At 40.1% G+C, this 14,934-nt stretch overlaps 1 protein-coding gene across 1 annotated transcript in view; it reads right to left on the reverse strand.

Moving 5' to 3' along the window:
* Positions 1 to 3,618: 3,618 nt before the first annotated feature.
* The window catches only part of insyn1 (inhibitory synaptic factor 1), a gene marked incomplete at its 3' end in the record, with an annotated part of 95,542 nt that continues 84,226 nt past the window's right edge, over positions 3,619 to 14,934 (reverse strand). Inside the window, exons 2-3 of the mRNA XM_084060430.1 lie at positions 5,484 to 5,692; positions 3,619 to 4,264 (exon numbers count right to left, since the gene is read on the reverse strand). Coding sequence (XP_083916556.1) covers positions 3,619 to 4,264; positions 5,484 to 5,692 — 855 coding nt within the window. The remainder of the gene's footprint in view (positions 4,265 to 5,483; positions 5,693 to 14,934) is intronic.

The raw sequence follows: 14,934 nt of genomic DNA on the forward strand, positions 1-14,934 counted from the left end.
CCTCATTACTCTCCAGCCAGTTGGGGATTGGAGTTGAACAACTCCATCTACTCAGCAGATGGACTTCAACAGATGGAGATGGATGTTGTCTTCTTCAGCACGTTGATATACGATAGATTCTACAAGACAACATTCTGCTAGGGCCACTCTGTCAAAACAATCAGCCTGACTGCTGTGCTATTTAACTAAGTGTGTTATGTAATGTGTGTATATTCATTCACCTTAATATTGTAATAATACAACTAAAGTGTGCTCGTCTGAGCGCAGATCTCCGCCAGGCCCGGTTCGCTACCTAAGGCCCGCAAAACATGTCAGTCAGAATGGAATGTGAAAAATCTCTACATCTTGACCGCATGGCTCCAGAGATAATGGGTCCTCGATATCTGTCAGTTTTGGACAAATTCTGTAGGAATAGCAGCAAAAAGTGTGTATTGAAGAAACCGCAAAATGGATGTATTGTATGACATACGGTTCAACAGCCATCCCAAAACATGAAGCGACCCGCTATAGCGACACCATGAGGCTCATTTGATAAACTCTGTGTGGGGGTTCTTCTTTGGCCTACTGGAAGTGTGCGTGCAAAATGTCACAGCAATCGGACGCCGCTGAAAAGTTACAGTTTTGGACATACAAGTTTTCCGCCCGACAGTGACAAAAAGGGCACAACCATGTACTTCTTCTCACCCCTACAACGTGTTGAGGTGTTCAGGATAGGGAGGCAGACTGGAAAGTTATTACTTACACTTTAAAGTAGGACAGAGCTGTTCTACAAGAGTGAATAAAGCGTGCCGGGCATCTCTCTGCTTGCCCCTGAGGATGAGTCCAAAAACATCAGCTTCACCAGTGGTGGAAGGTATTCTAGTACATTGATTTACGCAAGTAGCCTACTGCCTACTTAAGAACAATTTAGAAACATGATTAATACAAAACATTCATTAACAACTTAAGCCCTATTTTGTACTTTGACTATTTGAAATCGAAAAGGCTATATTCAAAAAAACGTTTGACAAATTTGGAAAACTTTGAGTACTTTTATTTTAGTACTCTAAGTGTTTGTTTTTTTTGATGCTACCACTTTTGTACTTTTACTCAAGTGAAATATTGTATCATCATATACTATGAGTATTTTTATATTTTGGTATTGCAAATTTTATTTACTAAATCTGAGTACTTCTTCCACCACTGGGTTCACGGGAGGCAACATCTTCACCACGGGACGCCGATCGTTGCGGCCGTGGCCTTTCACTTTCCCTTTTCTTATTAGAAGAAAAGGGAAAGTGGGGGGGGGGGGGGGGGATTGATTGAATGGGAGGGTGGGAGGGGGCTTCCTCTCACAATGAAGCCTGATTGCTTGGTAGAAAGCCTTTTTGAAAAAAAAAGAATGGACCTTCTCTGTCTCTGCCAACAAACTCTCCCTTGGACACACATTTTCCGAAATGTCAATTCTCTAAGATCACACAATTCTCTTTTTTTTACTCTCCCCCCCCTCTTGGTGTTAACTAAATAGGTCTGACTGTGAGTTTTTTGTTCACAGACCTCGGGAGAAGTGGCTGCGTGCTCAGCAGATAGACCTTTCACGGCAGCTTCCCCATCCACCGTATCGATCAGCCCGGCTATTGGCTGTGAATAAAATGCTGCTGTATTGAGTCCAAAATCCCCACTGGGCCACTGAATGGAGAGGGAAAAAAAAAAAAAAAGGTTTTGCATTTTCTTTATGCACTTGCCTTCATTTCAACCCCCAACCTCCAACACCCCCCCTGACGACGTCATCCCTTCGCAGAAAGAACGCCGAAAACATTGAAAATTGCACAACTTGGACTGTGAGATTCAAACAAATATATCAGTGGTTCTCAAGCTTCTTTCATTTCAAGGATCCCCCTTAACTCTGAGAGTGTACAAATGTACATTTGTACACTCTCAGAGTTACAGGCATGTAAGGGTCCATTTGGAACCCACTCAAGGTCCCTGGACCCCACTTTGAGAACCATTGAAGTATATCATAACTGTCGGGGCAGAAACCTTATATCTACATACTTATGTTTTCTTTTTTTAATAAATGAATGGCCTCTTTTATACTTGTGTCACACAGGTAAAAAAAAAACATGACCATGTTAGTCTGTTATCAAAATATTGTTAATATTACTTATGGTAGATTATAATACAAAAGGGTTTTATAATATTCAACCAATGGCAATTATTAAGAGCTTGTGAATAAATAGTAACTACATTGTACCATTGGAACAGTGTTTCTCAAAGTGTGGTCCGGGGACCCCCAGGAGTCCTTGAGGGGGTTCCAGGGGGTCCCCAGCAAAATTAGTAGATCTGCTATTAAAATAATCATTTTTTTCTATATATTTTTAATATATGGAATATTTTGGAAACACTTTAACAAAACCAATCTTGTATGGGGGTCCCTGACACAAAATATTTTCAGATGGGGGTTTGCGGCCAAATACAGTTCCTTTTTCCTTTCCTTTGCAGGAAAACGTTTGAAACCCACTGTATTGGAACACAGGTTATTTTCTTTTAATTGTTTTGGATACTGAAAAGTATTCAGTTTTGGACATACAAGGTTTCCACCCGACAGTGCCGACATATACCTGTTTGTGTGTGTGTTTATACCCCCCATCAGCTCCAGTCTCAGCAGCAGCTGTGTCTGCTTCCTCACTCAGCTTGACATCAAAGACGGGAGAAGGTTTGACAAGTGCATGTAGATACGTTCCCTTGCTGATACCAGCCATCCCCTTGACATTTCAAATAATTGGAACATGAAAAAGACAATGTTTATACAGATTCAGAGTACAGAATGTGCAGTGTTTTGTATCCACATTATAGGAACAAGCAATATTTGTTGCCGATGGGCAGAAACCTCATATTTCCATATTTAAACTTTATTTTTATTTTTCGCAAATTGATACCGTACGTCATCATACAAGAGTGTCGCTCAAAAGTATTGTAAATAGCAGATCTACAAGCTCACAACGCGTTGTGACACATTGTGAGCTTGGAGATGAGCTATTTTCAGAGTTGTTTTATTTTAATAAAAAGGAACGGTTTTGGGACATAAGAGGTTTCCACCGACAACGATATATATATATATATATATATATATATATATATATATATATATATATATATATATATATATATATATATATATATATATATAATTTTTATATTTGTGTAGGAGGAAAAATAACCTCTTCACATTTAACCTTTTGACTTCTGAAAACGTTCAACTTCCTGGAACAAAAAGAAAAGAAAGGAAAAGAAAAAAAAAACGATTGCTTTAGTAATCTCAGTAAGTGTTGCAAATGATTATACATAGGGAATCCATTCCGTTTTTTTTTTCATCATTTAACATTAATAACAGGCGCTGGCCGTTTGGTCCACCAATCTCTGCTGTCGCTCACACCAGCTTGCTTCATTTCATCTTGTTTTCCCTGAGCCTTGGAATGACTTTAGGTAGTCGAGTGATTTTTCCCATATATCATTTATTTTTATTTAGTAGTTAATTTATTTGTGTATTAATCTATGATCTATGTATTTTTAATATTAAATAGTACACGGTCCTCTTGATGATGAGTCCTATGGTAGCGGTAAGGGTTTTCTCTCCTCTCAGTGGTCCTTGGTTTTCTGTTTGGTTGGAATATAGGGCAGTACTGTTTGGGTGCTCTTGTCCGAGACAGTCTGAGTGCTGCTGTTCCGTAGCAGTTTTTTACGACAGCCAGGGTTCAGGAGACCCTTCCTGGGCAGCGTGTGAGCCCCCGACGTCCCCCTCGCCGGGGAGGGGACGTACGAAGGGTCCAGAAAGTTGTGATGGAGCGAATGCTCGGAGGAAGAGCGCTTGGGAGTGCAGCCGGCCAGCGGAAACGAGCCGATCATGACCGGACTGCGCGCGCCGTCACTGTCCGGCGTGCCGCCGCCACTCTTGTCCTCCCCCGCCTCCCCTTCGTCCTGATCGTCCTCCTCGTCGTCGTCGCAGCACAACGCGTGGTACAGGATCTTGTCGCTGAAGCGCACCCGTTCTCTTGTGCCGGAGGTGCGGGACGTCTTGTGGCTGTGAGTGGAGCTGCTGGCCTCCTCGCTGGACGAGTCCGGGGTGATGATGCGCGGCCCGTTGGGGATGGGCAGCCCGCCGTTCATCTGCGAGTAGACCGAGGCGGTGCTGGCGGCGCCGGTGGGGGGCGGGGTGGGGGTCTGGGTCTGGGTGGGGATGGTCCCGCGGCCACCGCCACAAGCCTCTCCTGGCTGCTCGCCGGGTCTGCGGGCAGAGCAAGGTTTATTGCAGTTCACTAAAACTAACTCAATTAATAAAAGTTAAACAAAAAGGATTAACTGAAAAAAAAGGGGAAAAAAGGAAGGTTTACAAAATAAAAAAGCATTAACATGAATAACATTAATTACAGGCTGCATTGTGTGTTTATAAAATGAACTAGAACGAATTCAAATCATAGAGAAATATTTATTTAAAAAACATTCTTAAAAAATACAGACAATAGTATTTATTAAGAAATATATTTAAAGTATTTCGTCATGAGGTTGTAGTTGTGCTATTTTCACTATGATTGATATTTTTTTGTACTTTGAAATCTACAGTTTTGAATAAGCATTTTTAAAAGCATGCACTTTTGAATACTTCACCCATTTTCAACCTATCTTCTTCATATAATTGGTCCTCACTAATGCTCACTAATGCTGTCTCATAGGAGGGCTGTGGGCACTTCAGAAACCTGCCTACCAGTGACATCATCGTTAGGCAGATTTGTTTTTTCAAACAAGATTTCCCATTTCTTATTTAGATTTGTATTAATGTGAGAACAATGGTTTCCATTATACTGTAGCATGCTAACTTTCCAGCAAAAGAAAGCCTTTATATTAGCTTTGATTCTCCTTCGATGATGTCACTCGTAGGCAGGGTTCTGAACTGTCAACAGCCCTCCTATGAGACACAGACCGAGTATACACAAATGGTACCATATTATAATGAGCATAAGTGAGGACCATGTATATGAACATAGGTTGAAAATGGGTGAAGTTGTCCTTTAAGTATAGTAACATTAACGTGAGTACAAATCTGACAGAGCAACTTTGACTTGTAGTTGTGTAATATGTGTGAACCAGGAGTATCTCGTCTCTTGTCAGGTGGAAACCTTGTATGTCCAAAACTGTTACTTTTCAGAATACAAATTCTGATCTACGAGCTCAAAACGCGCCGCTTCGCGCCGCGTTTCGCGCCGCGTTTCGTGCCGCGTTTCGTGCCGCGTTTCGCGGCGTGTTTCGAGCTTGCAGATCTGCAATTTTTTATGCTTTCCTGTGACACCATAGTGTGTTCAAGTAGGGCATTAATTTACAAAAAAAGACAAAAAGTTAAAATATGGAGATAAGAGGTTTCTGCCCGACAGCAACGATCTCTACTTTGACTCAAGTACTGGGGGGGGGGGGGTTGAGTACTACTTGTGTCCACCACTGATAATACTAACCTGCGGGGGGTGGAGACGCCGGAGCCCTCCAGGTAGCCGCAGAAGTCCCAGCTGTCAGAGAGGACGTCTGCATTGAGGAAGTCGAGTCTGAAGGCCTCTCCCAGGCCCCGCTCACTGCTGGACGTACTGCTGGCCGTGGCCACCGTCCAGTCATCTGCATCCACGTCAAAGTCAAAGTCTGACGTTAGCTTGTCGATCTGACCCACCACCTGCCCGGCACCAGAGAGAGAGAGACAAGAGAGACAGAGACACAGCTGTTTGAGAATGAGCACTCAAACAAAATGTCTACTTTCCACCAGGAGACCTGCACCGGACAGAATTTGCATACATATTATGATTGGCTTCAGACTAATCAAAGTCAAACAAGAGTCAAAGTCTGACGTTATACCTTGTCGATCTGACCCGCCACCACCTGCCAGCAGTGTGTGTGTGTGTGTGAGAGAGAGAGAGAGAGAGAGAGAGAGAGAGAGAGAGAGAGAGAGAGAGAGAGAGAGAGAGAGAGAGAGAGAGAGAGAGAGAGAGAGAGAAACTTGAGCTATCCAGGCGATGTATTTAGTGAAAGAGAGAGAGAGAGACAGCTGTTGAGATCTTTCACAAATCTTTGATAACGTACTCAGACCAGATGGAAGAAGAATTCATCGCATGATTGACTAGACCAGTGGCCAAGTGGGGTCCTTGGGGGGGTTCCAGGGGGTCCCCAACAAAATGTGTTACTGTAATACAGTATCACAATAATTCTGACCACTTAATCCATAATACGTTGGCTATTTAAAAAATAGCAGATCTATTGGGTCATAGCACGACACTTTGTGCCATGCTGTGAGCTTGTACATCTGCTATTTTCTTTTCTTTTTTTTATCTTGAAAGTATTGGAACATTTTGAATAATTTTGAATTCTTTTAACACACAATTAATCTTCTCTTCTGGGGGTCGCTGGCACAAACCATTTTCAGAAGAGGTCCGTGGCCAAATACATAACAATTTGCATGTCCTTGGCATGGAAAAGTTTGAGAACCACATGGGCTAGATTAATTAGGCACCAGCAGGTCAAAGTCAAAGTTTGACACTTGTCGATCTGACCCACCACCTGCCAGCAGTGTGTGTGTGAGAGAGAGAGAGAGAGAGAGAGAGAGAGAGAGAGAGAGAGAGAGAGAGAGAGAGAGAGAGAGAGAGAGAGAGAGAGAGAGAGAGAGACAGACAGAGACAGAGACATAAAGAGACAGCTGTTGAGATCATCCGCAAAATGATATTGCTGTCGGGCAGAAACCTTGTAACTCCATATTTCAACTGTTATATTTAGTAATTAACACCCTATTTCGTCATGTGTGGCACAAAAGCAGTGAACATAGCCGATCCTACACATGTTTTAAGTGAAAGTGATTGTGTCTGTCTATGGGTATTGTATAAAAATATTCAACCAAGGGAAAGTATTCACAAGAGCTTGTGACTAAATATTAAATACATTGGATCCATTGGAACACATGCTGTTTATTTTCTTTTCTTTTTTTTTTTACATTTCCTGAAATGCAACAGTTTTGGACGTACGCAAGGTTTCCACACGACAGCGACAATATAGTACTCAGACCAGAGTTGATCTAACATCATTTTCAGCTAACATCTTATGATTGGCTTTCAACTAATCAGGCACCAGGTGGTGAAGGGACCATATCAAATAATAACAACAACAACAACAAGTGCCAAACGATTTGGCAAACACAAGTAAAGTGTTGAAGTCAATATCATTTAGTTTTTTTCTGTACTTGACAGCTCACTAAAACTACCTGTGCTGTCCTATTTCTTTGAACACCACGCATTGTGCTACTCCAAGCATGTGAAAGCGAACGTCTAATACATTTATTTGTATCTGCTGTTTACTCCAGGTCTGCCATAGGCCCAGATGTCCTATCAATCAATCTGGGAACCCATTCGGTGGAAAAGGTTTCGCTCCTATACACTTATGCAAATGTTCCAGTCCGCTCCATCCTCCGCGTGTTTACATTCAATCCAATACGTGTTTGGGATTTTAGTGCTGACAGATCAGAGATTATTCATCGATAATCCCCTGATGGTTTGGCCTCATGTTTTGTAGAAGAATAGATCTATACACACTGAAAAAGAAAGGTTCCGACTGGAACGAAACAGACCACGGTTCTTTAAAGAACCGCTAACCACTTAAAACCCTATAGACTTCATCGACTGGTGAAGACCTGGTACGCTCCTATTGTGCAAGATATCTTTGTAGAAAATATCCGATCTACAATCTCACATTGTAGATCTGCTACTGGGTAACAGGCTTCCATGCCGACATCTCGCCACTCCGACTAGTGGCTTCCGCGTGCGGTTAGGGTTAGGGTGAGGGTTAGGTATAGGGTTCGTTAACGTCGGAAAGGCGACATGTCGGAAAGCCGCCATGTAACCCTGCTACTGTATGTTTGGCAATTGTTTACCAATTAAGACATGGCCAACTTTGGGATGGTAGGGTTTAAACGGTTAAAGGTGCCTCAAAGAACCATTATTGATGGTTCCTCAAAGAACTTTGACAAAAAATAGGTTCTCTAGAACCATATGAGGAACATAAAGAACCATTCACTAAATGAAATGGTCCTTTAGAACCATTATTTTTCTGTGTGTACACACAATGACAAACAGGTCTCCTGCTTTCACCTTCAGCATATAGAGAAAATAATAAGGTAAAAGCATTTCATTGTTTTTTGCCGTTTCAAAATTAACCTCAATATTCCAGTCATCAGCGGCTGCAAAGTGTAGAGTGCCTCATGAATAAAAAGCACTTAAGCTCAAAACGCCACTGATTTGCTGACAGGACAGAAAATTCCAGCCCCCAATACTTGACATTTTTGCACCTCTAATCAGCTTGTTGCACTCTGGAAAACAATCTATTGTAAAAAATGAAACAGCCAGCGTTTGTGTAGCTTGTAAATTATACATTTCCTCCTGAACTATTTGGCAATTAAGCCCTGTGTTTTGAATTGTAATATAATTGCAACTAAATGCCAAAGGAAGTGTGGTTGTAGCCTGCAGATGCACAGAACTTGATCCCTTTTTTTGCCTCGATGATCATTTGCAGGATTTGTCTGTGGTTCTCCTTGCAATGAGCATATTGGTCGGATTGACGGATCGGTTCTGGATAACACCTATCCGACGACTTGCCACGTGGCATCACACTCCCTGGGGTCCTCTGTGACACAGTCGAACGGTCAGACGATACACGAAGGACAGATATACATACGCACGCACACATTTGCATAATTACGTTTGTAAGATATTGGAGGAAAATTTCAATTGTTTTGAAAAATGTCGCCTATAATGACTTCAAAATAGGGAAAGCGGCGGTCTGGACACCCGCCGACCGGTCAGACGGTTGTCGAGATACATGAACTACAGACGCACAGAGATTTTGCACATTATCAAAATGGTATTTTATTCACTAAAAAGCTTACAGAGTGGAGCTTTAGTTGTCTTATTTATTTCTCACTTTACTCTATATTTTATACATAGCATGTTTTACTCAGTTTCTGATTTCATTTGCTAATTATATTTTCTTAAGTTTTATGCAAAGCACTTTGCAAGTTCCTCATAAATAAACTGTATTACATTATTACTATAATTAGTATCATTAAAATAAGACTGGAAAGGACTGGATCATCATTCAGCATCAATGAACAATGAAATGTACTTTCCTCCCCAATTCTTTTCTTATTTCTGCTTTGAAATCGAACTCTTCAACCCCATCTCTTTTGTACACACGGTGTTTGTACTTGTTGATGACATGTATTATTGTGGTAATTTAGTATGCTGTGTTGATGAATTGAATACATAGGACCACAATTGTGTTATCCTTTTAGCTTTAATGTCTTACTGTACCACATGCTGATTACATTTCTGCCTAATAAAGTATTCAATCAATCAAAACCGCTGCAGTGGATCATGATGACCCAGCCTTATTTTTCCATTTTAAAACACTTTCCCCGGTGCTAACGGTAAAGCAGTTGCCGCCAGCACTCCTCTCCAGGCTAGCCTTATAGCCCCATGCCTCCCAGTAGGTATAGGCTAATTCAACCTGATAACTGTCTGAGCTCGAAGGGTGCTCCCAATCTTTCTAGGTCACAGATGGGCCCAACATGGCGGCAATGAGCAGTAATCTCTGCCTTTTGTTCCAGGAAGGGAAACGTGTGATGAGCCTATGCGACTATGGGGTGAATTAATAGGTAAACAGATTGTCTAAGCGTAAGGGATGAATGAACACATCAGGAACTGAGTCATTAGTGAGGGACACACTGTGTCTCACATGGAAAGAGCACAATGTTAACCGCCAAAAAGAGGAATCCAAGTAATTACACGCCTTACAGTAAGAAACAGCCATTGGTAGAAGAAGTACTCCGATTTTTTAACTTACTGTAAGTAAAAGTAGCAATACCACAATATAAAAAAAACACTCTGTTACAAGTAAAAGTCCTGTATTCAAAATTGTATTTAAAAGTACAAATGTATTGGCATCTTGGCATTTTACAAAACTTGTAAAACTTTTTTTTTGGAAATAGATGATCTACAAGCTCACGGCGTATCACATTGCAACGCGCTGTAAGCTAGTAGATAAGCTATTTTTGAATATGATGCAATGCGATGAAACATATTTTTGAATAGCCGAAGTATAAGATTGTGCTTACAGTATGGTGGTTAATACTGTTAATACAAAACATACATATGTTTTGTATAAATAATCAAAATAATGTCAAATAATATTAGTGGAGTAAAAAGTACTATATTAATAAATAACACAAGTATTCTCTTCTCTTCTCTGGGGGTCCCTGGCACAAAATATATTTTCAGAAGGGGGTCCGTGGCCAAATAGATATCAATTTGGCGGTTCTTGCCATGAAAAAGTTTGAGAACCCCTGGTATAGTGCAATAGTGGCACAGGTGGACACAGCGTTTGTCATCCCCTTGGGGCCGTTGTCAAACAAGTCTCAGGGGCACACTTAATCATGCCGCAAATTACCGCCAGGGCCGCAAAAATCTGTGTTGCTTGCAAGCTTTCAATTTAGCGGGGTGTTAAGTCTGATGATGTAAATAAGCACAGTCACAGCGAGTTAAATTTGAATGCGCTGCCGCTATTTAAAGAGGCTCAGCTGTCTCCACATGCTGGCTGCTACAGGCCTCTGCCAGTGGACAGACAGGGAAATAAATCCAGAGAGAGAGAGATAAGGAGGGTGAGGGAGAAGGTTGTCATTGCCATCCCATGTCATTTACATCATTGGTTCTAAAACGTTTTCATGTCAAGGACCCGCTGCAAATTGATATATCTTTGGCTGCGCCCCACCTTTAAAGGTTTTGCGCCAGGGACCCCCAGAGGATAATATTTATGTAAGAAAAGGAATTAAAAATGATGCAAAACAATGTCATGGTATTCTTTCTTAAAACCTTGAAAATTGAGTTTTAATTGTGATACCTATAAATAGGTACTTAAAAAGAAAGTTCCATTGATTCAGGTCAGAACACAATCGATTGATTGATCATTACAATAAACATGTTCTGAAAATGCACATGGCCCACCCATCTGACCACTTAAAAAGAGCACATATACTGCAAGCTAACAACGATGTCTTATTACCTTGTAGATACAGGCATGGATATATTTCATTGCTGTAAATTAACACCCTACTTGATCATACTACAACGTCACACAAAAGCATCATCAGTAGCAGATTTACAAGCTCAAAACGCAAGCTTGCAGATCTGCTACTTTTGCTTCTTTTTTTATCCTGAAAAGTAACAGTTTTGGACATATGAGGTTTCCACCCGACAGAGACGATACACTGTATCAGCCTCACAGACCAAACGTTCAGTGTCATAATGTATGTATACAGTACGTACATCATACAATCTGGCCAGGTTGATCTCATGATTTTAATCATAATGGCTATAATTACTATGAATAGAACATAATAGATGTCTGTGTACAGGTGTTGAAAATCAGCACTCGTGCTAAAACACTCACACAATGCATCTGGCTTGTCCAATGTAATTTGTGATGTCCCCGTCAAATAAAATAAACATAACATAACACGATAACAGTGCTCTTATCAGTCCGTCGACTAAATAAACTGTTGACTGTTGACTATAATCTTATGATATTTAGTCGACTAAAACTAGACAAAAACTAAAACATTTCAGATGACTAAAATAGGGTAGAATATAAGTAGAGTGTTCATTTACGAAAAAAACGATTAGGTTGGTCAATATTTACGTCAGATGAGCTGAGGTGTGTGTAGACTGTAGATGGACTTGCTGTGTACCACTGTATGTCATTAAATGATAACAGTTTTACTCTGATGGGCTGCCAGGGTGGATCGTGAAGCCATGCTCTGGACCCCCCCCAACAGGGCTTTGATTTGGGATCTTTGTCACCTTTTTTCAGCCATCATGAGTGGCAGGTGTGACACGCTACGAGCTTGTAGATCTGCTATTTTTGAAAAATCGTGAAAATGTGTGCAAATCTTTGAATATATATATTCTTTTAAAGCAAACATTTGTAACTAAAATCTTTGCTTCTGGGGGTTCCCTGGAACAAAACATTTTGAGATGGGGGTCGACGGCCAAATACATCATTTTGGGGGTCCTTGACATGAAAAAGTTTGAGCACCACTGATATAGAAACATACGTTAGGATTCAGAAGACGTTTGTAGAATCGGCCTTAGATCTTAGGCACTGAGTCATAGTATCTGTCCTTCATGGCAGTAATGTGACTATTAGTGAAGTAACGTTATCTGACCGGAGATGTTTAAGATATGTCTCTTTCGTATATTACTGTTGTGTGTTGAACCATCTCTGAAAGGACCACAATGGAAATAAGCCTGCAAGTTTTTTTGTGTTTATCCTTTTGAAAATTGTATGCACATGTTATTTACTTAGATGCTTACAGTACATGCGCATATGTCAATAAAGGATTCAATCAATCAATCAATCAATTAGTCATTTCAATGGTATATCGTTGCTGTGGGGCACAAACCTTGTATCTCCATGTTTCAATCTTTTATGCTTTAAAAAAATATTATAACCTATTGTCTTACTAAAGTGTCACACAAAAATGTCCAAATACTGGGTAATGGTACAGTCCAAATACTGGGTAATGGTACAGTCCAAATACTGGTAGACCTACAGTATATCAGATACAGTATGCCACTGGTTCTAAAACGTTTTCATGTCAAGGACCCCCAAATTGATATGTTGTTGGCCCGTGGACCCCCACCTGAAAACCTTTTGTCCCAGGGACACCCAGAAGAAAGATTCGCAGTTCCCGCCCACTTCCAGTTGCCGGAAGTAAATACTCAATGCATTTTTCCCATTGACTTTTCCGAAAATATTTATATAAATTAATTTAAGCCTAGAATCAAGCCATCCAGGATTCTGGTGAATCATGACCATAAAACGTTTGATTCTGTGAAAAAACTTTTTTGAAAACGGCAAAACAAAGGGTATTTATTAAACATAGTATATCATATCATTAAATATAAAATAAAAAAAATCACAGAAAAAAAGGTTTTATGGTCATGATTCACCAGAATCCTGGATGGCTTGATCCTAGGCTTAAATTCATTGATATAAATATTTTTGGAAAAGTCAATGGGAAAAATGCATTGAGTATTTACTTCCGGCACCCGGATTCTGCGCAACTGCGATGCTCTATACTGCTGGCACGATTATTTTCTTTTTTAAATGTCAAAAATAGCAGATATACGAGCACAGCACGCAAGCTTATACATCTGCTATTTTTGAATAGCCAACGTCCGCAGTATGCAACCCACCCACACCCATAAGCTGAGAGAGAGAGAGAGAGAGAGAGAGAGAGAGAACATTTATAAAACAAAAATCAATGAATAAATAACAAAATTGCATAAATTGTTTCTCTCTGCGTTTCAGTGTTTTTTCACTCTATGGCATGGTAGATCAGACCATGTTTGTTGGGTAATGATATATGGGGTTCACACAATAAAAGAAAATGGGAGCACACTCCCATTAAGATAAGCACCACAGGCCAAGGGAACCTAGAAATGCCAGCAGCATATTGATTGCATGCCCTGTATTAATAATAGTAAGGGGCTACTGCTCCGCTCCTCTCCCAGGCCAGGCCTTTTTATCCTTACCCATGGGCCTGGAAAGTAATTAAGTACATTTCCTCAAGTACCATACTTAAAGGTATACTACCGTATGTACAGTAGCTTTGTCCTGTGTTTACATACAACAAAACAAAACAAAACAATATGTATAAATGTTTTACACATAATTTCCTTCCATACCAGCAGCCACTTGGAGTAGTGTGGTGTTTACCTGCAGAAACACACAGTCCTCTCAGGGTATTTTGGTGTTTACACTGTTTGTTTTGGTAGCCCAAAAACGTCCCAGTGAAACAGTGAAAACACCAAAATACAGCGAGAGGGCATAGTGTTTCTGCAGGTCAACACCAGCACATTACTCCAGTAGCTGATAACCAGTTTTGGAAAAAGTACTACATTTTTTGACTTAAGTAAAAGTATCAATACTGCAATGTAGAAATACTCTGTTACAAGTAAAATTCTGGAATTCAAAAATGACTTGAGTAAATGTACAAAAGTATTGGTATCAAAATGTACTTAAAGTACCAAAAGTAGAAAGTAGTCATTATGCAGAATGTCCCATTTCACAACGTTTTCAAATGTATAAAATGCATAAAAATTGTTTGAAAATAGCAGATCTACAAAAAAAAAGTATTATTTATTTATTCTTTTGCTATGTAAACACAGGGCAGAATTACATAGTATACATTTAAGAACACTTTTGACATTTACTTTGTGTGTGTCTGTTTTCAATACTTCTCTAATTATTTGAAAACTTCAGTGACACGTCACTTTGCAGATTTCGATTATTTTGAAGATATATATTTTAAATATGCAATTCCCTATTTTATACTTAGGCTATTCTCAAGTGTAGCCGAAGGATTAAATGAAGTTTAAGTGGTTTTAATGATCAATAAGTACAGTCCAATAGCATGATCTGATTCTGAATTGGTCATTCAGCATGATGATTGATGGGTACTTGTGTTTTTGCTTTAAGTATTTTGATGCCAATACTTTTTTTACTTTTACTCAAGTAATTATTTTTAATACAAGTCTTTTACTTCTAGAGTATTTCTACATTGTGGCATTGCAACTTTTACTTCAGTAAAAAAAACTAATGAAAGTTATTCTTCCACCACTGCCCATGGCCCTGACAACAGAACAATGCCAACCACGGCAGAACTCACCCCAAAGTAAAACTCCAGTGGAGCATGGTTGGGGAAACACATAAATAAATGAACACGGCTGAAGTAAACAGAAACCGGTGGGGGAAGTTGTTGCACACGCTCAACTTTTTGTTTGTACTTTTCTTAGATGCTGAGGTATGCTAACGCTTAAT

Source organism: Gymnoscopelus microlampas, assembly GCF_963454915.1.
Source record: "Gymnoscopelus microlampas genome assembly, chromosome: 1".
In the NCBI taxonomy this organism is placed as follows: Eukaryota; Metazoa; Chordata; class Actinopteri; order Myctophiformes; family Myctophidae; genus Gymnoscopelus; species Gymnoscopelus microlampas.